General features: G+C 44.6%; 2 protein-coding genes across 2 annotated transcripts; one reads left to right on the forward strand and one right to left on the reverse strand.

The window, feature by feature from the left end:
- The first annotated feature begins 208 nt into the window (after window positions 1-208).
- LOC110533895 (F-box and WD repeat domain-containing 11-B) lies at window positions 209-11,161 on the forward strand. The gene is made up of 13 exons (XM_036990295.2): window positions 209-497; window positions 2,098-2,160; window positions 4,316-4,538; window positions 5,691-5,877; window positions 6,074-6,164; window positions 6,272-6,409; window positions 6,613-6,731; window positions 6,858-7,107; window positions 8,622-8,740; window positions 8,895-9,005; window positions 9,335-9,413; window positions 9,496-9,660; window positions 10,210-11,161. Exons 1-12 carry the CDS (start codon window positions 459-461, stop codon window positions 9,655-9,657), a joined length of 1,581 nt encoding a protein of 526 aa, XP_036846190.1. The 5' UTR covers window positions 209-458; the 3' UTR covers window positions 9,658-9,660; window positions 10,210-11,161.
- A 1,046-nt stretch (window positions 11,162-12,207) lies between these two features.
- LOC110533896 (fibroblast growth factor 18) lies at window positions 12,208-20,398 on the reverse strand. The gene is made up of 5 exons (XM_036989349.2): window positions 19,719-20,398; window positions 18,329-18,368; window positions 18,048-18,225; window positions 13,537-13,643; window positions 12,208-13,228 (listed from the first exon to the last, which is right to left on the reverse strand). Exons 1-5 carry the CDS (start codon window positions 19,748-19,750, stop codon window positions 12,941-12,943), a joined length of 645 nt encoding a protein of 214 aa, XP_036845244.2. The 5' UTR covers window positions 19,751-20,398; the 3' UTR covers window positions 12,208-12,940.
- Window positions 20,399-23,550: the final 3,152 nt, after the last annotated feature.

The following is a 23,550-nucleotide window of genomic DNA, read 5'->3' on the forward strand; positions in this document are numbered from 1 at the left end:
ATATTTATATCCAGCCCGTGCCAATATAACAGTAATTAGCTAGTGGGATGCATTAAGGGAAGACCATTTATAATATATAACTTTCAATACAATTGTTATGATCATCTTCCCAATTCTAGACACGGTGTAGATTCGCTAATCTTAACACCATGAACTGTTGTAATCTGTCTTTTGCAAGTGGAGGTGATTTGTAGATCAGATCATCTGAGCAGGACCTGGCGGAAGTCGACCCTCGAACAAGCACAACTCTTTCCCTTAGCAGCAGAAAAGAGCCAACCACAGAATGACAATACCTTCTTTATAATTTCTCGACCAACCAAGTAAGTCTATGCTTCAGTGAACCCACCCCTGAATCCCCAGTCCAGTTGTGTTCTGTGACGTCATACGATCTGCGGCCCGTCGCGGACTCAGGGCTGGGTTTCCATTTTCGCAGCGAGCGAGTTTCGGGGAGCAACAATATGGAGCCGGAGATGGAGGACAAAACGTTGGAGCTGATGGTGAGTTCTGGATTGGATGAATAATTTCTGCCCCATAATATCGATATCGGAGTGCGTAATATGGTATTAACACTCGAGTAGAACCGATCGAAACGATTTTGAACAAACGGGAGAGCCGAGATGACATACAAAATAGAATATGCCTAGCTAACATTAGCTAGTAGTACCGTTAGCTACCTAGCGAGTAGAGGGAGGGCCCGATATCTGATCTAACATTAACCCGTGGCTCATGTTTGTAATTATTCTAGGTTACACCATAATGATTTTGGAAATGATTGGGAAGTGAATGATTGTCATCCTAATGGTAGAGGTCGACAGGACGAGGAGTGAGTCTGCTAGTACGAGAAAAGGCCGGGAAGTGGCCCCGTCTTTAAATACTCACATGCTAACCAGTTAACTAGCAAAGGTACTAGCTAGGCGATTGGATCTCACTGCGTCGCCGCTGCGCCATTTGTCCGACTCCAAGTTAGCCACAAGCTTTCCAGGTTAAACATAAAGTTAGGTTTCCGATAAATGTGTACTGTTTCTTGAGCGCCAACCATTGGCTAACGATTTCTTGTTAGCCGACTAGGTACATAACTACCCTGATTGTCAACCACGCACATAGATAAATATATTTATAACTAACGTTAGCTAAAAGAGGCACTCCCCACTCTGTCCATTACCGAACACTAGAGTTTCTGTCATTGTGAATCAGTGGCGTTTCGAGATGCTTAGAGGAAGTGCTGACGTTAGCTTGCGTAATAAACAAATAATTATGTTTGATATGTTCGAAGCAAACAGCTGGCGTTTTGTCTACATTTTCTGAGTAGGTAACGCTAGCTAACAAGTCAGTATGACAATCTCGTCAGGCAAAAAGGCCAGGTAGTCAGGTTAGCTATTCAGAAATGAACGTAATCGTAGGTAATGTTAGATACAATTATGATGGGTAACTATTATCGTGACGCTATTTTTGATTTAGCCATCCGTAGATTGTCAGACGATTATCTTGTTAACGTAGCTACTACATAGGTGCATTTTGTTCCAGACAGTGTTCTCTGTTTTGTCACCTTAGCCAGTGAACTATGGGCAAAGATTTGCTATCACATAATATGTCACTGGCTGTCTTGCAAATTAACGTTAGCATCCTAGTCCTATGCTTCTGTATTGGACAAAGCGTGCCAATCTAGGCTTGTGGCATATGGCACAATCACTTAATGTCGATACAGGCAGGAGTAATGTCAGCTAAATAAAAATGACCGCATGTGTTTAGGTTCAGTTGTAGATAATCTGTTGCCCCAAACAAACATACCCACATTCTCCTAGGAGGACACAGACTGATCACATTTAGACAAAGCCGGGACTGTTTTAAATGGAATTATCATACCATCTGGTGTTGCCTCTCACAGCCAACCCTATAAGGTCTGATTTCTTTATCAGATTTCATGTCAATCTTCTGAATACATGTCAGATTGACATGGCTTTGCGGGTCTGAATAAGGGGCAGCTGTTGACAAGCCATGGATTCCTCCCTCCCATTTTGGGCCAGAAGGTTTGGACTAGCTGTGTGTTTATGTTAATGAATAATGTCTCTTGATTTACCAATGGCCTCTCCCCCTCAGAACACCACTTTCATGGACTCCCAGACAGATGACCTCTCATCAAAGAAGATCATAGTGTTCAAGGTGAGGCAACAGACCATGGGTCCACGGCCAGACAGTCACCGAAGCGTAATGGTAGTATATTAGCCTAGTCCACCTCCAAAAAACAAATTTATAACCCGTTAGCGTATCTCCCCTTTTTATGTCTTCATAATTATCTTTAAGGTGTGCCTTGTGCCATCAATATTGACAATCTCGTTGTGGTTTCCAGTGGGCAGTGAAACGGTGTGTGTACTAATGCCAGACTACAGTGTCATCAAAACCCTTTTCCGAGCACAACGTCATGGCAATTTGAAGAGGCAATCCACACACACCAAAGCCAGATTCATTATGTAAAGCCAGTTTCCCAGACATACAGTTGAGGTTGGAAGTTTACATACACTTAGGTTGGAGTCATTTTAAAACTCATTTTTCAACCACTCCACAAATGTCTTGTTATCAAACTATAGTTTTGGCAAGTCTACAAATCTACTTTGCATGACACAAGTAATTTTTCCAACAATTGTTTACAGACAGATCATTTCACTTATAAATCACTGTAGCGCAATTCCAGTGGGTCAAATGTTTACATACACTAAGTTGACTGTTTCTTTAAACAGCTTGGAAAATTCCAGAAAATTATGTCATGGCCTGGTCTGATAGGCTAATTGACATTATTTGAGTCAATTGGAGGTGTACCTGTGGATGTATTTCAAGGCCTACCTTCAAACTCAGCGCCTCTTTGCTTGACATCATGGGAAAATCAAAAGAAATCAGCTAAGACAAGTCCACAAGTCTGGTTCATCCTTGGGAGCAATTTCCAAACGCCTGAACGTTCCACGTTCATCTGTACAAACTATAGTACGCAAGTAATAACACCATGGGACCACGCAGCCATCATAACGCTCAGGAAGGAAACGTGTTCTGTCTCCTAGAGGTGAATGTACTTTGGTGCTAAAAGTGCAAATCAATCCCAGAACAACAGCAAAGGACCTTGTGAAGATGCTGGAGGAAACAGGTACATAAGTATCTATATCCACAGTAAAATGAGTCCTATATCGACATAACCTGAAAGGCCGCTCAGCAAGGAAGAAGCCACCGCTCCAAAACCGCCATATAGCCAGACTACGGTTTGCAACTGCACATGGGGACAAAGATTGTACTTTTTGGAGAAATGTCCTCTGGTCTGATGAAAAAAAAATGTTACTTTTTGGCAATGATGACCGTTGTTATATTTTGAGAAAAAAGGGGGAGAATTGCAAGCCAAAGAACACCATCCCAACCGTGAAGCACGGGGGTGGCAGCATTGTGTTGTGGGGGTGCTTTGCTGCGGGAGGGACTGGTGCACTTCACAAAATGGATCGCATTGAGGCAGGAAAATTACGTGGATATATTGAAGCAACATCTCAAGACATCAGTCAGGAAGTTTAAGCTTGGTCGCAATTGGGTCTTCCAAATGGACAATGACCCCAAGCAGACTTCCAAAGTTGTGGCAAAATTGCTTAAGTACAGAAAAGTCAAGGTATTGAAGTGGCCATCACAAAGCCCTGACCTCAATCCCATTAGAACATTTGTGGGTAGAACAGAAAAGGCTTGTGCGAGCAAGGAGGCCTACAAACCTGACTCGGTTACACCAGCTCTGTCAGGAGGAATGGGCCAAAATTCACCCAACTTATTGTGGGAAGCTCGTGGAAGGCTACCCAAAACGTTTGACCCAAGTTAAACAATTTAAAGGCAATGCTACCAAATACTAACTGAGTGTATGTTAACTTCTGACCCACTGGGAATGTGATGAAAGAAATAAAAGCCGAAATAAATCATTCTCTCTACTATTATTCTGACATTTTACGTTCTTAAAATAAAATAGTGATCCTAATTGACCTAAGACAGGGAATTTTTACTAGGATTAAAGATCATGAATTGTGAAAAACTGTGTCTAAATGTATTTGGCTAAGGTGTATGTAAACTTCCGACTTCAACTGTACATTCATTCTAGTACTGGACTTTAAAGAATACTCAATAGAGATTGTCCGGGAAACCGGCCCAGAGTTCTGTACACTGACTAGCTTTATCAAGGCCCAAAGCCCGTCCCTCATTTGACAAGAGATCCATGTCGACTGAAGCTCTGACGAGTCCATATATTTTACAGTACACACCACTGTGGACTGATGGTTTATAACCGTTCCATTTCTGTGTTCAGACGATCACCAATGGTCCGATGACGGGCTCAAGGAAGCGGCCATCGGAAGGGAACTATGAGAAGGAGAAGGACGTGTGCATCCAGCTGTTTGACCAGTGGTCTGAGGCTGACCAGGTGGAGTTTGTGGAACACCTGATTTCACGCATGTGCCACTACCAACACGGCCACATCAACTCCTACCTCAAACCCATGCTCCAAAGGGACTTCATCACTGCACTGCCAGGTATGGTTCACACTGCAGTTTGATATTACTTTGTTAGCATGGCCTTGTCATGTATTATATTAGGGGGGTGAATGCGGAAATTTTTAAACAAAATTGGGATCCTTAATGTTAAGAAAAATCACAAATGGAAAAATGATGTCTTTTAATATTATTTTCAGACATTTTAAATCAGTGCAGCTGGCTCACCTGCTCTTTCTCTTTGCTAATGATGCGATTGTGTGTTCAGGCTTCGGTCTGTTGCGTGTATAATATCCTTGTCTATTCATTGATCATATGCCCTGCCAGCCAAGAAATGACAAAATAGAGCATGCCATTGCGAGATACATCTTTTGATTGCCGATAGATAGGCCTAGCGCTCTGTTCTGACTCTGCCTGCCAAGTGGCCGACCTGCCTGTACTGTGCCCCCTACCCTCTCTCTCCGTCCCTTGCTACCTCGCTATGAAAGATGCGTGTGTTTGATTAGTTGCCGTTCCTCCGAGAACAGTCTCAGTTTAGCGGAAGATGTTTTCTTTCTGCTAAACGCCTTGGTAAGTCACGGTATTTAACAAACCTTAAAGTACTTTCTTAGGAGTCAGTGGTCTGCGTGCGGGCAGTCTGCGTGCGGGCAGTCTACACGCAGGCGGTTCGAGGTTATTTGATTGACAGTTATGGTCTCCTAATGATGGATGTGAGTCCTGCTTCAGAAGCGTCATTCCTTTTCAGAAAAATACCAGTTCAGGGGCACTTTGAAACTATCTTCCGAGAAGGTTTCATGTCACCATTTAAAAAGCCGTAGTGTACCCTTAGACAACCAAATATGTCGTAGCCGAGGCGCTTTCAACGATATGACCTTGGTAGATATAACTTCATTGCCCGGCCATATGTAATAAGGCCATTACTCTGCATTGTGAATTGAAGTGGAATTTGGGCATTTTCTCTTATCGTTTTAACGGTAAACTGATACAAAAATGTCTGTTTTAAACACAAAACTGTCCATTTGTCACATCCCTAAAATGAGTGCGCTTATACGGAATATACCACAACCAATATAACTTCTACCTCGCCACCAAACTACCTCGTTTGCTGCGGTATCTGACTAATGAACACACCCCAGTCTCAGTTCATCCACACATTCACCATTTCTTGAGTACTTCTACTCTTTGTGGTTATAGCTCAGGGTCTGGACCACATAGCGGAGAACATCCTGTCCTTCCTGGACGCACGCTCGCTGTGCTCGGCAGAGCTGGTGTGTAAGGAGTGGCAGAGGGTCATCTCAGAGGGCATGCTGTGGAAGAAACTCATAGAGCGTATGGTCCGTACAGACCCCCTCTGGAAAGGCCTGTCAGAGAGGCACCAGTGGTGAGTACAGACTGGGAACACTGGCCGGGCCACCCTGAATCACAATGAGTTTCATTCAGATCACCAGTAGAATGGATCAATAACTGTTCTCAACAATCAACATAATAGAATGTATCCAAGCAACTTCACCTTAGGAAAAGACAATTGATGTTGTGGAGATTAATATATTTAATTGTGAATGTGTTCTCTCTTCTAGGGAAAAGTACCTGTTCAAGAATCGAACCACAGAAGTCCCACCAAACTCCTACTACCGCTCCCTGTACCCCAAAATCATCCAGGACATAGAGGTGAGTGTTTCTGCTGCTCCCCTTGTCCCCTTCAACCTCCCTCCCTTCTCACTGATCTTTCCTGTGTTTCCCGTTCACTAACCCCCCCCCCCTCCGGCTCTCATTAGACAATTGAGGCCAACTGGAGGTGTGGTCGGCACAATCTGCAGCGGATCCAGTGTCGCTCAGAGAACAGTAAGGGGGTTTACTGTCTGCAGTATGACGACGACAAGATCATCAGCGGCCTCAGAGACAACTCCATCAAGGTCGGCGTTCCTGTTTGATGTTGATTGAAGAGCGGGGGGGGCGGGTGTAATCTAATGTCTACTGGATATTTTGAATACACGATTTCTAAATATGGATATTGTATAACAAGAAAGCTTCTTACAGTGTGTCAATGCAACACATAGTACATTTTGTTTGATAAATGTTATTTTGTGTGAATTTCTCCCCCTCTGTTTCTGTTTAGATCTGGGACAAGCAGTCTCTGGAGTGTCTGAAGATCTTGACGGGTCATACAGGTTCAGTGTTGTGTCTGCAGTATGATGAGAGGGTCATCGTCACCGGGTCCTCAGACTCCACCGTCAGGTCAGCAACTCCTCTCCCGCTCTGCCCTCTTACCCATGCTCCAGGAAGCTCCAAAGCTTATTTAATTCAAGAGGCATGTGGTATGTTGTGTTTGACGGATATTGATGATCTCTCTCGGTGTCTCAGGGTGTGGGATGTGAACACTGGGGAGGTGCTGAACACTCTGATCCACCACAACGAGGCGGTTCTCCACTTGCGGTTCTGTAACGGTCTGATGGTGACATGCTCGAAGGACCGTTCCATCGCCGTGTGGGACATGGCCTCGCCCACAGACATCAGTCTGCGCCGCGTGCTGGTCGGCCATAGAGCAGCGGTCAACGTGGTGGACTTTGACGACAAGTACATCGTGTCAGCGTCCGGTGACCGTACCATCAAGGCAAGTTTGCCCCGATGACCTAAGGTCCACTCACAAGAGCCTCAAGCATGGCAACATCTCAACAAGCATATGTTCTAGTACTTTTGCAGTGGCACAAGACTTACTAACTTAGATCCCACTAGGGCCAAAGAAGAAGGCCGCAACAACCTCTGCCACTACAGTCTTTTTGCCGTAGCTTGGGTCCTGTCCCATGAGAGATCTAGCTCAGCCACCAGTCTGTCGCCATGTTGTCTTTGGTCTGCCTTCCTTGTATTTTCCAGAGAGCAACTTTTTAGGGATCCTTTATTGAGACATTCGTAGCATGTCCAACACACTGGATCCTGTGCATCTTGATCTTAAAAGTCTTTATTATTAAAAAAAAAAAAGTGTTGCCTTATTTGCTGTAAAGATCTTCTGCCTGTGGATGTTGCAGATCTTGCAAAGACAACCGTTTGGCATCAACTTGGTTCATGTCTGTCTGAATGATCCTTCAGCACACTGAACCACACAAAAGGAATGACTATACATTGCTTTAGCAGAGTCTACTGAATGCACAACCAGCGTTATTCAGCCGGGCTTTGATTTCTTGGCTAGTGTGTGTGTGTTTATCGTCCTGTGAGCTAGAATGATAAATGAGTGGCTTCAGTTCTCTCCCCCTGCTCTTAATCAAAAGCTAGTTATCTTCCCCATCACTGCTTGTCATTGTTCATTCACAGAAGATACTTGAAATGCAAAATACAAGCCAGCCACACCTATCAAGTGTCCCCTACCCAAACCTACCAAATCCTCTCATTCTGGTTGAGTTCAGTTGTGCAACGTGTCCAGTAGAGGGCAGCATAGAGCTTGAGTTATCCCAGAGTGTGAGGCCTGCTGTGGGAAGCACTGACTGAACCCAGAGTCCAGAGCTGACGTCTTGTCTCTTCCTGGGGCTAAACTGTGGACCTGCATGTCTGTCTTGTCTCAGCCCCAACCCCAGTCTCATCCCCAGCTCCCCAGTACCTCCCTGTATTCCAGACGGTGGATTTGTGGGCAGCCAGGATTCCAGGAACAAAGAGACCCTGGCTAGCCCACCCATCGCCCTGGGAGACGGGCCAAGGCATTCCGTACCGAGCCGTCTCCCGCACACTACGCCCCAGCTCTCTGAAAACATTCCCCAAGTAATAAGGGAGGGACGGCAGACTGCAATATCTGTGTTTGGGAGAGGGAGTGTTACTCGACACCCCTAAATGTGTATCACTGTTATACCTTTGTGTTTACATTCATGTTTTCATGCAGCTGCACAGTGTCACTCTCCGACGTGTATGTGAAGACAGAGAGGTTTACAGCTGGATTATAGCTCTGGCTGCAGATTGTTCTCAGCAGCTTCATTGTCCGGTCTAGTACAGAAGCATTCTAATGAAGGAAAACAGGAAGGAAGAGATTTCAAAAGTAAAAACTGTTAGTGTTGACATGAAGGATTATTTAGGCTAAATGCCTCTTCTTTTTTTTGTGTTGACCTCTGGGTGGTGTGTGTTTTTGCCTTGACGCCCCTCCAGGTGTGGAGCACCAGCACATGTGAGTTTGTACGTACGCTGAATGGCCATAAGAGAGGCATTGCCTGTCTGCAGTACAGAGACAGACTAGTGGTCAGCGGCTCGTCGGACAACACTATCCGGTGAGTGTCTGTCGTATGTGTTTGAGGGTGGAATATTCTTCTGGGTGTTTCTTACTGGTCTATATTTATAGAATCTGTAACTGGGAGATGAACGTGCTTTGTCACGACTATTTTGTCAAATGTTACTAAACTAACACGGATTCTCTCTCCTCAGGTTGTGGGATATTGAGTGCGGGGCATGTTTGCGGGTATTGGAAGGCCATGAGGAGTTGGTCCGTTGCATTCGCTTCGACAACAAAAGGATCGTTAGCGGAGCCTACGATGGGTAAGGGAGGGTTCATCTCACTGTGGCTGTGCTGATCTCTCAATACTAATGGAGATCTGACTGTTAATGGCTTTATTCCCTCACTCTAATCCTGCACTTGGCCTCTGTTAATCCTTGTTATTCTCTCACTGCTGATCTCAGACTCCTGATTCCCCCCAATCCTGGCCTCGGCCTGTTAATCAGAGTGAATTTGTTAGGCTGCTAGTCAAACTTTTATAGGCCGGAGTATGAGGTCCTCCAGCTTATCCACTGACAAGACTTGAATGCTATTGTGTTGTTTCCATTTATGATGTTAAGAGGTTGTGCGCGCCTGTGCTGTTCCTTTGTAGTAAAATCAAAGTATGGGACTTACAAGCTGCTCTGGACCCTCGTGCCCCTGCCAGCACCCTCTGTCTGCGCACACTGGTGGTGAGTTTAGCTTGGATCTAGAGCATGATGGTGGAGATAATGGTTATTGTAGAGGATACTGATGAATTTGACGGTCTTTCAGGAGCACTCTGGGCGTGTATTCCGGCTACAGTTTGATGAATTCCAGATCATCAGCAGTTCCCATGACGACACTATCCTCATCTGGGACTTCCTGAACGTGTCGACCAATGGACAGACTGAGGGCAGGTCGCCCTCTCGCACGTATACATACATCTCCAGATAGCAGGTACACACGACTCTCACACTCACCAGAACTTACACACAATAGGAATGAATACAACAAACTAAAGTGATTCAAATTCAAATTGTGTGGCTTTTCGGTAGTTAAGATAAGTAAGCAAGCACACGTCTTTCTATATTTTGCAGGCCAGATTCATACAAAAACAAATATTTGATTCATCAGCCCTACCCCCCCCCCCCCCCCCCCCCCACACACACACACTTTTTCCTACAGGCAAATAAATGAAGTGACACCCGTACAGGATCAATAGTGGAAGTAGGATTGTGATGCAAGACGCTGCACACTGTGCATATGGGTGCGGCTTCAGTTGACCTGAAATTGCTGTTTACTTTCTGCATTGCTGACTCGATCTTTAAGCCTCCCACCCTTTTTCTTTTAACTCTACCAAAGGGGGGGGGGGGTAAGCAAGCACTGCAGCTCATTTACAACTCTTAACTTCATTCTTTGCTTGGAGGTGGGACTCCTGACCTAAATTGAACACTTCTACAGGATTACTTGCATAGTGTGCTGAGTGTCTTTCTCTCTGCATGGCAGGCCCGGTGGAATGTGATGTGTGTGCGGGGACAGTCCTAATGGCCAAGTCAATGTGCCAGGGTCAGAGGTCACTTCCCACTCCATCATCCTCGCTGCATCATCTCTGTCCTCCTCCTGGTGTTCGTGTGGAGGGGTCGTCCCGCCCTCATCGGGCCTTCGGTGCTCAAACACATTGCCCCTTACACCCCCCCCACCCCAACCAAATCGCACACAAACATGCACACAAAGCGGAGTCTACTAGGTCACACTCTAAGGCCCAACTCCCCTTACTCTGGTCACCCAAGACCGAGTAACAGACATGGACATGAAGGAATCTGAACTGAATGGCTGGAGGAATGGAGAAAGAGGGTTGGAAACGGCCTGTTAAAGATGCCCTGGGGAGGAAAGGAAGGAAGGAGGCAGGGCCGGGGCTCAACTCAACGGGGCTCATACTCCGGCCTCTTCATCCAGACTGAGTGACAGATGCCTCAGGCCCGCCCCTTTGGGCACCAAGGACATATCTATCTTGTTATTTTCTCATTTTGTTTGGTAGAAGAAAAAAAATGTGGAAGAGAGCTGATGTTTTTTTTCCCCTGAAGACAGTACTGCATGGATAAGTGATGGGACAACAGTGTGCTAGTGACCTATTTAAGTTTTTCTATATATTTTTTTATTTTTGACCCAATTAATTTAGTTTGTTAGTGTACTAAGAATTTTTCTTCTCTCCAAACCCCTCTCAAATTCACCCCCTCTCATCCTTAGTTCTCTACCCTGCGTTCGTCTTTCACTTACTCTCCCTCTGTCCTGTTCTGTCCCCCCTCTTGCTGCCTGTCTAGGTTCTGAATGACCCCTTACTGAGCTGAAATTAGTTGTAAACAGAATTGTCTTGTCTAAAATGGTGTTGTATATTGAAAAGATTTTTTTAAAGGAAAAAAAAAAAAACATTAATAAGAATAAAGTACTTGAATGTGAAGGAGTGTAAACCAGAGTGTGAGTAATGTACTGGTTCAGTATCATGCATCTATGCCATCGGTACTGTATGTACAGACCAAACCACCACTCATTTGAAGTGAACCTCCCATTGCTCGTCTATTAAATATAATCTTGATATACAGAGGGAGGCCTGGTCTGAAAATGACAAGCAGGACGTGTTGTGTGTTTCACATTTTTTGTTTAATGAGTGTGGCTCTGGAAATTGGCAAGAAACTAGAGAATTTAGGATATATTATTAACTCTGAATTGGTGTTTGGAAAGTGTGTGTGTAGTGTATCGAGGGGAGGATCAAAGTTAGTCTGCAGACGGAATGCTGGTACCCAGAAAGGGTGATCAGGAATGCAGTAATGCACTGGAACCCACATTCCTCCACACACACGTCCAGCCCATTCTCTGCCTCGCACATTCTCTCAAGAAAATGTTTCATGGTGTTGGGCAGTGAGAAACTACCTCCTGCCCCGCCCTCCTCCGTACTAGTGCCCACATGTCTGAGCTGTGCAGGCTGCCTGCCTGGGAAAGACATCCCAGCTGCAGGAAATGACATGGTTATGAGTGTGGCTGTTGAGGCCTTGATCCAGGTATGAAAGGGCTGTACTTCTCACAACTAGATACATTCAGATATGTTCGTATAGGTATTCCCTGCATGTTTTTTAACTCATTTTCCCATTCAGTTTTCAACTCGTGTATTAACCTGATCAGAATTGATTCTATGTATTGGCAGCTGCATTCCATCAAGAAGGTCGCTATAGGCTCAGCTTGTTTTCCAAGGGATAAATCAGTGAACTGTGGTTTGGCACATATTCTGTGTTCTGTGCAGATGCTCCCATTTCCAGTGACCACTAGATGGCACTTGTACTTTTTTTATGGAACCTCAATGACCCACAGTATGGTGCCTACAATGTCAAGGTTAGGTTACGAGTCTTTTCCTGTATGGTCCACAAACACGGAGTATTTACATTTCTTTTAGAGAAAAACAATTGTGGATTAGCATATTGATAATGAGTATCACACAATATCGCAAACCGGTAACATTTAGGACCATATGATTGTATTCTATTTGGCAATACCATTGGTCTAAAACAGCTATCATACCATCAAGTTAAATAAATAATTGTAATAATAACAATGGTAATAAAATGCATATAGTTTCAACAATTCTCCTTAAATATTTCCATACGAGACAGACTGAAGATAGTGTACTTACTATGTTACAGCAGCTTTCTGTATTGAGTGAAAAGGCAGGAACAGTAGCTCCTAAGTCATATGAAGACAAACATACAAATAATGCATTGAGAAACCTTGACTGTCCCTCTGTGTTGGGTACACGCTACAGTCGCCTTTGGTGGTTCGGGTGTTTGGTACTGAACAGTTGACCAGTTGTCTTTGGGATGTTGAAAACACGGATATTCGGTATTGAACGCTATGGTTCAGTCGTCTTTGGTAGTTCAACTTTAGTGCCTCTGGAAACAAACACTGAGTATAGCTGTCTTCTGTGGCCTAACTAGAATGGTTGGCACTGTACATTGTAATTCAACAGTCTTTGAGACAACACTGTCTCTGGAATGGGGAGGAAAAGGGCAAGGACAACATCTTCCCTGATGTGGTCAGATTGTTTAGCTCCAAGTCTTTTGATGCACATATTGTACTATGCACCACTTAGTTAGGTCTTTACCTGGGTTCAGCCCAGCAAACTCCTTACATTCAATTCACACAGGGGAGGACAGTTGTCGAGTCATTTGGGTATGTTGTGTGGCATTGACTATGTAGGTGCTGTAGTGGCTGTGGGTCGGGTCCCTCTCACTTTCTTGCTTCTCTTGCTGACTGTGGTGAAGCGGAAGGGCTGCAGGTCGGGCTGCTCCCCGGGGGGCAGGCGCTTCATGAAGTGAACGTCCTGCTGGTTGGGCAGTGTCTGAGGGCCTCTCCTGGGGCGCCCCCTCTTGGTGAAGCCCACGTACCAGCCCGTATAGCGTGCTGACATCAGAGCTGTATAGTGGTTCTCCAACACCATCTCAACGAAGACACAGTCTGCACTGCGATTACTAGCCTTCTGGAATACACACACATATATGATAATTTCCAGTGTCTGACTTGGACTGAAATATGTGCCGGTACTCATTTTGGCTGTCAAAACTATATTTAGGTGCAGGGGTTCAACAATACTTTTGAGCTAATATTCTATAAAAGGAAGCAGTAGACATGTTGAGGGGCCGGTACTCCGCTCCAGCAAGCTCCTGCCCAAGTCAAGCACTGGTAGTGTCAATATGAGATGCAAAGTGAACAACTCCAGGTTGTTTAAATGTATACATTAAAAGGAACGTGCAGCAAGAGTCAGAATTAGAATTGTGTTTGTCTCACCTTCCCCACAAGCTTGCCTCGATGGTTCATGCACAGGTAGAAGTTGGTCTCTTTACCACGGATTCTCACCTGACTTCCAAAAGTATCAGCCTCCACAACAAGCTGGGCTTGGAAAGAGACAGAGGCACAAAAATACAGATTGTAAGAGCCCACATGACAAAATGCTATAGTATGGTATGAATACTGTAGTATTACTATATTTATGTACTGTAGTATTCACTGAAGTGTTTTTGTGGACATTACTGTAGTATTTACTGTAGTATGCACATTATAGTGTGTTTGTCAAATCAAATTTTATTTGTCACATACACATGGTTAGCAGATGTTAATGCGAGTGTAGCGAAATGCTTGTGCTTCTAGTTCCGACAATGCAGTAATAACAAGTAATCTAACTAACAATTCCAAAACTACTGTCTTGTACACAGTGTAAGGGGATAAAGAATATGTACATAAGGATATATGAATGAGTGATGGTACAGAGCAGCATAGGCAAGATACAGTAGATGGTATCGAGTACAGTATGTACAAATGAGATGAGTATGTAAACAAAGTGGCATAGTATAGTATAAAGTGGCTAGTGATACATGTATTACATAAGGATACCGTCGATGATATAGAGTACAGTATATACGTATGCATATGAGATGAATAATGTAGGGTAAGTAACATTTATATAAGGTAGCATTGCTTAAAGTGGCTAGTGATATATTTACATAATTTCCCATCAATTCCCATTATTAAAGTGGCTGGAGTTGAGTCAGTGTCAGTGTGTTGGCAGCAGCCACTCAGTGTTAGTGGTGGCTGTTTAACAGTCTGATGGCCTTGAGATAGAAGCTGTTTTTCAGTCTCTCGGTCCCAGCTTTGATGCACCTGTACTGACCTCGCCTTCTGGATGATAGCGGGGTGAACAGGCAGTGGCTCGGGTGGTTGATGTCCTTGATGATCTTTATGGCCTTCCTGTGACATCGGGTGGTGTAGGTGTCCTGGAGGGCAGGTAGTTTGCCCCCGGTGATGCGTTGTGCAGACCTCACTACCCTCTGGAGAGCCTTACGGTTGAGGGCGGTGCAGTTGCCATACCAGGCGGTGATACAGCCCGCCAGGATGCTCTCGATTGTGCATTTGTAGAAGTTTGTGAGTGCTTTTGGTGACAAGCCGAATTTCTTCAGCCTCCTGAGGTTGAAGAGGCGCTGCTGCGCCTTCTTCACGATGCTGTCTGTGTGAGTGGACCAATTCAGTTTGTCTGTGATGTGTATGCCGAGGAACTTAAAACTTGCTACCCTCTCCACTACTGTTCCATCGATGTGGATAGGGGGGTTCCCTCTGCTGTTTCCTGAAGTCCACAATCATCTCCTTAGTTTTGTTGACGTTGAGTGTGAGGTTATTTTCCTGACACCACACTCCGAGGGCCCTCACCTCCTCCCTGTAGGCCGTCTCGTCGTTGTTGGTAATCAAGCCTACCACTGTTGTGTCGTCCGCAAACTTGATGATTGAGTTGGAGGCGTGCGTGGCCACGCAGTCGTGGGTGAACAGGGAGTACAGGAGAGGGCTCAGAACGCACCCTTGTGGGGCCCCAGTGTTGAGGATCAGCGGGGAGGAGATGTTGTTGCCTACCCTCACCACCTGGGGGCGGCCCGTCAGGAAGTCCAGTACCCAGTTGCACAGGGCGGGGTCGAGACCCAGGGTCTCGAGCTTGATGACGAGCTTGGAGGGTACTATGGTGTTGAATGCCGAGCTGTAGTCGATGAACAGCATTCTCACATAGGTATTCCTCTTGTCCAGATGGGTTAGGGCAGTGTGCAGTGTGGTTGAGATTGCATCGTCTGTGGACCTATTTGGGCGGTAAGCAAATTGGAGTGGGTCTAGGGTGTCAGGTAGGGTGGAGGTGATATGGTCCTTGACTAGTCTCTCAAAGCACTTCATGATGACGGATGTGAGTGCTACGGGGCGGTAGTCGTTTAGCTCAGTTACCTTAGCTTTCTTGGGAACAGGAACAATGGTGGCCCTCTTGAAGCATGTGGGAACAGCAGACTGGTATAGGGATTGATTGAATATGTCCGTAAACACACCGGCCAGCTGGTCTGCGCATGCTCTGAGGGCGCGGCTGGGGATGCCGTCTGGGCCTGCAGCCTTGCGAGGGTTAACACGTTTAAATGTCTTACTCACCTCGGCTGCAGTGAAGGAGAGACCGCACGTTTTCGTTGCAGGCCGTGTCAGTGGCACTGTATTGTCCTCAAAGCGGGCAAAAAAGTTATTTAGTCTGCCTGGGAGCAAGACATCCTGGTCCGTGACTGGGCTGGATTTCTTCCTGTAGTCCGTGATTGACTGTAGACCCTGCCACATGCCTCTTGTGTCTGAGCCGTTGAATTGAGATTCTACTTTGTCTCTGTACTGGCGCTTAGCTTGTTTGATAGCCTTGCGGAGCCTTGCGGAGGGAATAGCTGCACTGTTTGTATTGTTGTGTTGTCTTTGACTCAGAAGTGGGGGCTTTCTCCTTGAGGAAACTTGCTGGATAAATACTAAAATAGTCATACACTGTCGGTAAGACTGGAGTATGAATGGATAGTTCAAAGCTTCTGCTCTTTTCTATAACCTGTAGGGAACACAATATATGGTATATACTTGGCATGTAGGTGTCTCACTTGTGAGTGGCACAAATTGGAATATGTGGGAGGGGAATAGGTGGGGTATATGCAAATGAAATACTGTAGTACTACTATTGTTAAAAAAACTGCAGTATTTTTGCAGACACTAGTGTTTTTGTGGACATTACTGTAGTATTTACTATGTTTTTTTTGTGGATAATACTGCCGTATTTACTATAGTATTCTACAGTATACTACACTAAGAAATTAAATATATTTTATGTTTAGCCTACGGAAAAATACTTTTTCCCATCTCAGGCATTAAAATCCTATGAACTAAGAGCATTTTATCTGCACTTGAACCACACTGTCAACCCTGTTACAGACACTTATGTAACTGCCTAACTATTATTTATTAAACTCATCTTTGAGATAAATCTAACATTTTCTCATTGATCTAGTATCCCTTGTACAAATGAATTCACATATAATATCAACCTGATAGAGTTACCATTGGGCCTCTAACAGGGTTGACGATAACAGGTTTTAGGTGAAGATTGGCCATTACTCCCCATGTGGTGAAGAGCATGATGAAAGATAAATCAAATTCAAGTTTCCCTAGCATGAATTGAGCTTACAGGGTTGATGTGTTAAGCTCGACCATCTCAGTCAAAGATGATAAAACAATTATAAATAGACCAAAAAGAGAGAGAAGACTTCCTTCCTTTTCCACCATGCTGTTCAGAAGACCCAAATGATGTCACCTGCTGTGAATAATTTAACTTGGTGGAATGGTCCATTATTTTAAAGGGGTAAATTGTTTGCTTAACAGGGTTGGCCTTAACACGAGGGACAGATGTAAATGCGTCACTAATATTATGAATATAAATAATAATCTTCAGAAATGACTTTGTCAAAGCAGAAAAATAACTAGGCATTTAGAATGATGGTGAAACGTGGATACATTTTCGGGATTAAGTCGGTTGAAATTGTCCTAGAAGTGACACAGGGTTGACGAAGGGACGTGTCAAAATACTGGATTTTGGCACTAGAAAGCCTTTGTTCATATTAAAGATGCACTTTATTCTCTATTTGGTCTATATTAAAGTGCACTTCATTTAATATAACAGGCTTTTTAAAATGAAATATTGGTGCATAATTTCTACTTCCATGAAAAGGCACCCTCTTCGTGGAATGACCCACACATGATTGAGAGACACTTCAGTGTGTACTATAGTATTTTACATTATACTACAGAATTATATAGTAAGCACTACATAATCGATGGCTACTACAGTGTGTAGTATAGTATACTACAACATTATATGGTAAGTACTATATGTGATTGAGGGATATTACAGTGTGAAATATAGTATTCTACAGTATACTACGAAATTACATAGTAAGTACTACACATGATCGAGGGATACTACAGTGTGGAGTATAGGATTCTACAGTATAGTACAGCTTACTACAGAATTATACATAAAGTACTGTAGTATTATATAGTAAACTGTAGTATTTTGTCATGTGGGAAAGGGCATAGATATTGAGCACATAGGACGGGATGGGGGGGATTGTTACATGCAATTAGTTCATAGATGTAGCCACAATACAGAGGTCAAACCAAATCAATAACATTAGTCTCCCTCTCACTACCCAAATCCCCCTACAACAAAGCAACATAGCGGGGTAAATGGGAAATCGATGACCTTATCGATATCGGGACTGAGTCTACCACACAGAAACCGCTGCGCCATCTTTCTATTTCTCTCTGTGTGTCATAGGCTTGTCTGGCCGGTTTCTACTTCATGATTTTGAGGGCCATGTACTGTAGGTGTGATAACATAGAGGAAATGATTGCTTGTTGATTCTGATTTGTATTGGAGTGTTCTGTATATTGTAGGAAGTAGTAGTACTATATCTTACCATATTTATCCCCATCGTCTCCCTTGGCACTGATTCTCCTCCCCATCACCTGCACGTGTTTGGCACTTGTCCTGCTGTACAGCTGGTACACTCTGTGCTGCCGGCGACTCATGGCGTCTCGACCCCGTGTCTGATTCTCCACGTATACGCTGAAATTAACATGGTCATGCGCTAAGACCTGTGCCACCACAAAACAGACAGGCATGTGGTTAGAATGAGAGACTTTATTGAGAATGGAATATTAGAAAACATAATGGATACAATTGTATACACACATTTACCTGCAGGGGGCTGCAGACCACCAGTAAAGCCTGGACAGATCTGAGAGAAGGGGAGAATGGATCTGCATTGAGATTACACGTGGTATTTTTGCATCCCAAAATAATACAAAAGCAGTCTGTCTGCCACAGTCCTGCCTCTTTTCTGTCTCCACCACCAATTTTAAACCTATGTCTCCATGCCTCCAAAAAAGGTCATTTCTAGATAAAACCATCACGGCAACAGACAGTGGCCATGCTGTCTCTCTCTAGGGACAGCTGCTGAGCTCAGCTCATATCTATGATGAGCTAATAGGATATCAATATTCACTAATCCGTCCAGCCATCTATCTAAGCACTTCAATCTCTTATCCCTCCCTGTATAAATACAGCACACACAGCACATGCATAGATACATAGATTACAGCACACAAATAAGGCTGACCTCCATCTTAAATAAAGAGGGGGAAGAGCAGGAGAAACATTAGCAGACACGTTAGCAGTAGAGAGTGTTCTTTCATATCTTCCTGTACCCCCTGGCCTTGTGCTCATTAGGGGACCCCATACCCCCTGTGCTGTCCAGATGTAGGGATGCCTGGAACGCAGCCTACAGCTGGCCCAAAGCACACACAGATGTCTGGGCTCCAATGCTACTTTTGGTCTACTTCTGTGTTACCTCAGATGAAACCTCTGTAAAAATCTGACCAAGTGGAGAGTAAGTTTGAGAGATACAAAGGGGTGACAGGGACACTTTAAAGGTAAATTTGTCATTGTAAATGTAAGATTTGTTAATGAGTCTGGCAGAATTGCTTTAGGTTTGGTTAAAGTGGATTGATGCCCTAATTTGGGGAAGAGCTAATTGCTGATAATCCCCTTCACGAATCACATGATCCTGTTAAACACAGACACCCATCAAAGACACCAATAAGGCACAGTCATACTGTACATCCACTCATTCATTCATAACCCGTTAGCAGACCTTCTGTCAGTGACAAATGTCTGGTCTTTCAGTCTGGGGAGAATGAAAAGAGGTGTCTGGGTCATGGGACATGGTTGAGTGGCCAGAGGAGAAATATGCTACCATGTGGAACAGCCTCAGAGGAATTGTACAGATAACAAAATACAAGATTCCACCACCACTTGGTATTGGAAAAACAGATGACATTTCTATTTCAGTTAGCTGTTCAGAAAATAGTTTTTCATTATTACAATGGGTAAAGGAGAACATGCACCCTATATGACAGTGTACGAAACACCACACCTGCTGTGCTGGACTGATGGTCAGAGCATGCATGAAGAGAAACATGTGCGCTGACACACACACACACACACACACACACACACAATACCTCCATTCATTTCTCTCCAGAAAACCTTAGTTTGCGCATCAAGGGTTACTGCACATTTAACTTACAACATGACTAGTGTAGAGAGGAGGGAACTCATCTCTCGTCCCGCGCAGCTACCCGGCCAGCAAAAGTCAGGCACCGTTACCGAGGATCTCTAGCTGGTACTGTCTGTAATCCGTTCGTTTGAGAAGGGTTTGGGGGACGGCAACAACTCCTGCGGTAATTCCTGCGGGCATCAGCAGAGCATGCCGAGCACATCGGTTAGAATGCTGGCGGAGGGGAATGGGTTTGCTCCACAAAAATGGTATCATGTAGCCAAAATTTGAGCGAATGCGCGCTGGGTATGTCCAGTTTGTTCAATTCTCTGAAATCATGACAGGTGTTTGGCGAAATAGGATTTTTCGCAGGTTTGCCTCCTTTTTTAAAAACGTAGTATGTTTCTACAGCTATGCTTACAATGCTTCTATGAGAAAATTGTAAAATAGGCTTATTTTACACGCAGAACTCAGTTGCACTTGTATTGCCATTGTCCATTAGTTCCCATTGTCTTATTTCCTTTCTTCTGTATATCACTTTTCTTTGTCCGACAATCTATGTTAATTTGTCACGTATAGTCGTTCAGAAAAACAGCAATTCCTAGTATCACGGAAAGTCTATTCGGGGAGTGAGAGCGGGGCATGAGAGGAGTAGTGGCGGGGAAGGGGAGGCGGCACACGGCCGGTGTAATCCCAGTGATGATATAGGTGTGTCCCGCGGGAGACGAGACCACTTGGCAGGACAGAGGCGAAGGCGGAGTAGAAAGGGGAACAGATTACAGAAAACGTCAGTCATAGCAATACCTAGTAAATCGAGCAATGGCAATGCGACTTTCAGAGAACCCAGTGAGTTAGCAGACACCGAGGAAAATTAAAAGTGGTTCAGACATCCAGACTGGTCACATAGACTAGACATAACATAGTTAACGTAAATCTGGGACACTGGGAATAGTATAATATGTTACATTTGGTATGGTTATATAAAATAGAAGGTTACCTAAGGCAAAATCAAAAGGCACAGTAAACACAAACCTGGGACGCTCAAATTAGTATGATGTGTTACGTTTGGTATGGTATGTATTAATTTGCGAAGTTTCAAATTACAATTAATATGATATGTTACAAATTAGTCTACAATTCGTATGATATATTCTGATTTGCAATTCGTACATGTTACGAATTTGCAATACATATTATTTGTTATGAATCCCAATTTGTTGTTACTAATGTTAGTAGGCTAGGGGTTAAGGTTAGGTTTAGGAGTTAGGTTAAATGGTTAAGGTTAGGATTAGGTTAAAGGGTTAAGGTTAGGGGAAGGTTTAGCTAACATGCCAAGTAGTTCCAAAATAGCAACAAAAAAAAATTAATAAGTAGTTACAAAGTTGTTAATTAGCTAAAATGCTAAAGTTGTCTGTGATGAGACTTGAACATGCAACCTTTGGGTTACTAGACATTCGCATTATATATCCACCCATCCACTCCGACAAATTTGATCATCCTGGATTTTCGTTTACTATGTTACGTCTAGTCTGTGTGTCAAGTGAGTAGGCTACCATTGCATTTGCACTACACAAACATGATGGGTACATTGGAGGACTGCTCATGATTTGAGAGGGGGACACAGTAGTAGCCTATAGTCTTGCCATGTTATTTAGTTTTAAGTTCCGTTAAGGTTATGAAATCCATAATGGAAAAGGAAAGGGAATGAGAAAGTTGGAAATGAGGGGGAGGGTGGGTGTGCGTAAGGTATGTAAGCAAAGAGTAGAATCCAAAAAGAACATTTCTTAGGGGTTTAACAACACCAGGAGATCCTCACTCCCCTCCACCACAGAACCGCAGACATACGGTCAGCCAACCATACTAACGCCTACTACCCCCCTCTCTCCCTTCCTCTCTCTCTCCCTCTCTCTTTCTCCCCCCCACCGCCCCCCCCCCCCCCCCCCCCTCTGTCTCTCTCTCTCTCTCTCTCTCTCTCTCTCTCTCTCTCTCTCTCTCACATGCACAGAGATATCCACTGTTTTCTTTTCTCACTTTAAGGATGATGAACTACCTTAGCTGGCACCTGAGGTAGAGGTCAAATCAGGGTCAGTAGAGTTGATGTTACACATTTCATTCTTTCCAGTGCGTTTGAGTGTGAATTGAGTGAGTGCGTCATGCACTGCCAGATCCAGAATGTTCAAAGTGGTCCCATTAGTGTAATTACACAAACTAAAATAGCCTATGCCTACTGCATATTGTCTGTAGGTGTCATTTCAATTATCCTTGTAATACCCAGTGCCATGGTCTCATTTGGTATGAATTTTAGGATTATTGGGTCCATGGGAGAAACCATCTTGTTCTGCTACAATAGTGCAGCCTATGCAGAGTACTTTAGGTAAGCGGTACCTCACATTCAAGTTGTCAGACATGAGCATTTGCCCCATAGGGCTAGGCTACCTACCGTTTAGGCATATAGTCTGGCCTTGAAATAACTAGGCTACAATATGGCATCAAATTACTGTTCATTGGGGGTGGCCTAGCTGTCAAATAACATTTACTTTGTTGAGATGTTACGCCTCAGGCATTTGTTTGCTAGTTAGTTTGGATGCAGTAGAGATGATTCATGTGGATCAGATGTTCTTCTGACACCCGCAGATGAAACACATAGTTTTAAGACTAACAGGGCTTGGTGGCACAGAGCCTACTAGACAACACTAGCCTCCATCACCACTAGCCTCCATCACCACTAGCCACCACTAGCCTCCATCACCACTAGCCTTCATCACCACTAGCCTCCATCACCACTAGCCTCCATCACCACTAGCCTTCATCACCACTAGCCTCCATCACCACTAGCCTCCATCACCACTAGCCTCCATCACCACTGTCCTTCATCACCACTAGCCTCCATCACCACTAGCCTTCATCACCACTAGCCTCCACCACCACTAGCCTTCATCTCCACTAGCCTCCATCACCACTATCCTCCATCACCACTAGCCTCCATCACCACTAGCCTTCATCACCACTAGCCTCCATCACAGCTAGCCACCACTAGCCTCCATCACCACTAGCCACCACTAACCTTCATCACCACTAGCCACCACTAGCCTTCATCACCACTAGCCTCCATCACCACTAGCCACCACTATCCTTCATCACCACTAGCCTCCATCACCACTAGCCACCACTAGCCTTGATCACCACTAGCCACCACTAGCCTTAATCACCACTAGTCTTCATCACCACTAGCCACCCCTAACCTCCATCACCACTAGCCTTCATCACCATTAGCCTTCATCACCACTAGCCTCCATCACAGCTAGCCACCACTAGCCTTTATCAGCACTAGCCACCACTAACCTTCATCACCACTAGCAACCACTAGCCTTCATCACCACTAGGCTCCATCACCACTAGCCACCACTAGCCTCCATCACCACTAGCCTCCATCACCACTAGCCTCCATCACCACTAGCCACCACTATCCTTCATCACCACTAGCCTCCATCACCACTAGCCACCACTAGCCTTGATCACCACTAGCCACCACTAGCCTTCATCACCACTAGCCTTCATCACCACTAGCCTTCACCACTAGTCTCCATCACCACAAGCCTCCATCACCACTAGCCTCCATCACCACTAGCCACCACTAGCCTCCACCAGCACTAGCCTCCATCACCTTTAGCCTTCATAACCACTAGCCTCCATCACCACTAGCCTCCATCACCACTAGCCTCCATCACCACTAGACTTCATCACCACTAGCCTCCACCACCACTAGCCTTCATTTCCACTGGCCTCCATCACCACTATCCTCCATCACCACTAGCCTCCATCACCACTAGCCTTCATCACCACTAGCCTCCATCACAGCTAA

Source organism: Oncorhynchus mykiss, chromosome 10 (assembly GCF_057628025.1).
Source record: "Oncorhynchus mykiss isolate SJ-2025 chromosome 10, ASM5762802v1, whole genome shotgun sequence".
NCBI lineage: Eukaryota > Metazoa > Chordata > Actinopteri > Salmoniformes > Salmonidae > Oncorhynchus > Oncorhynchus mykiss.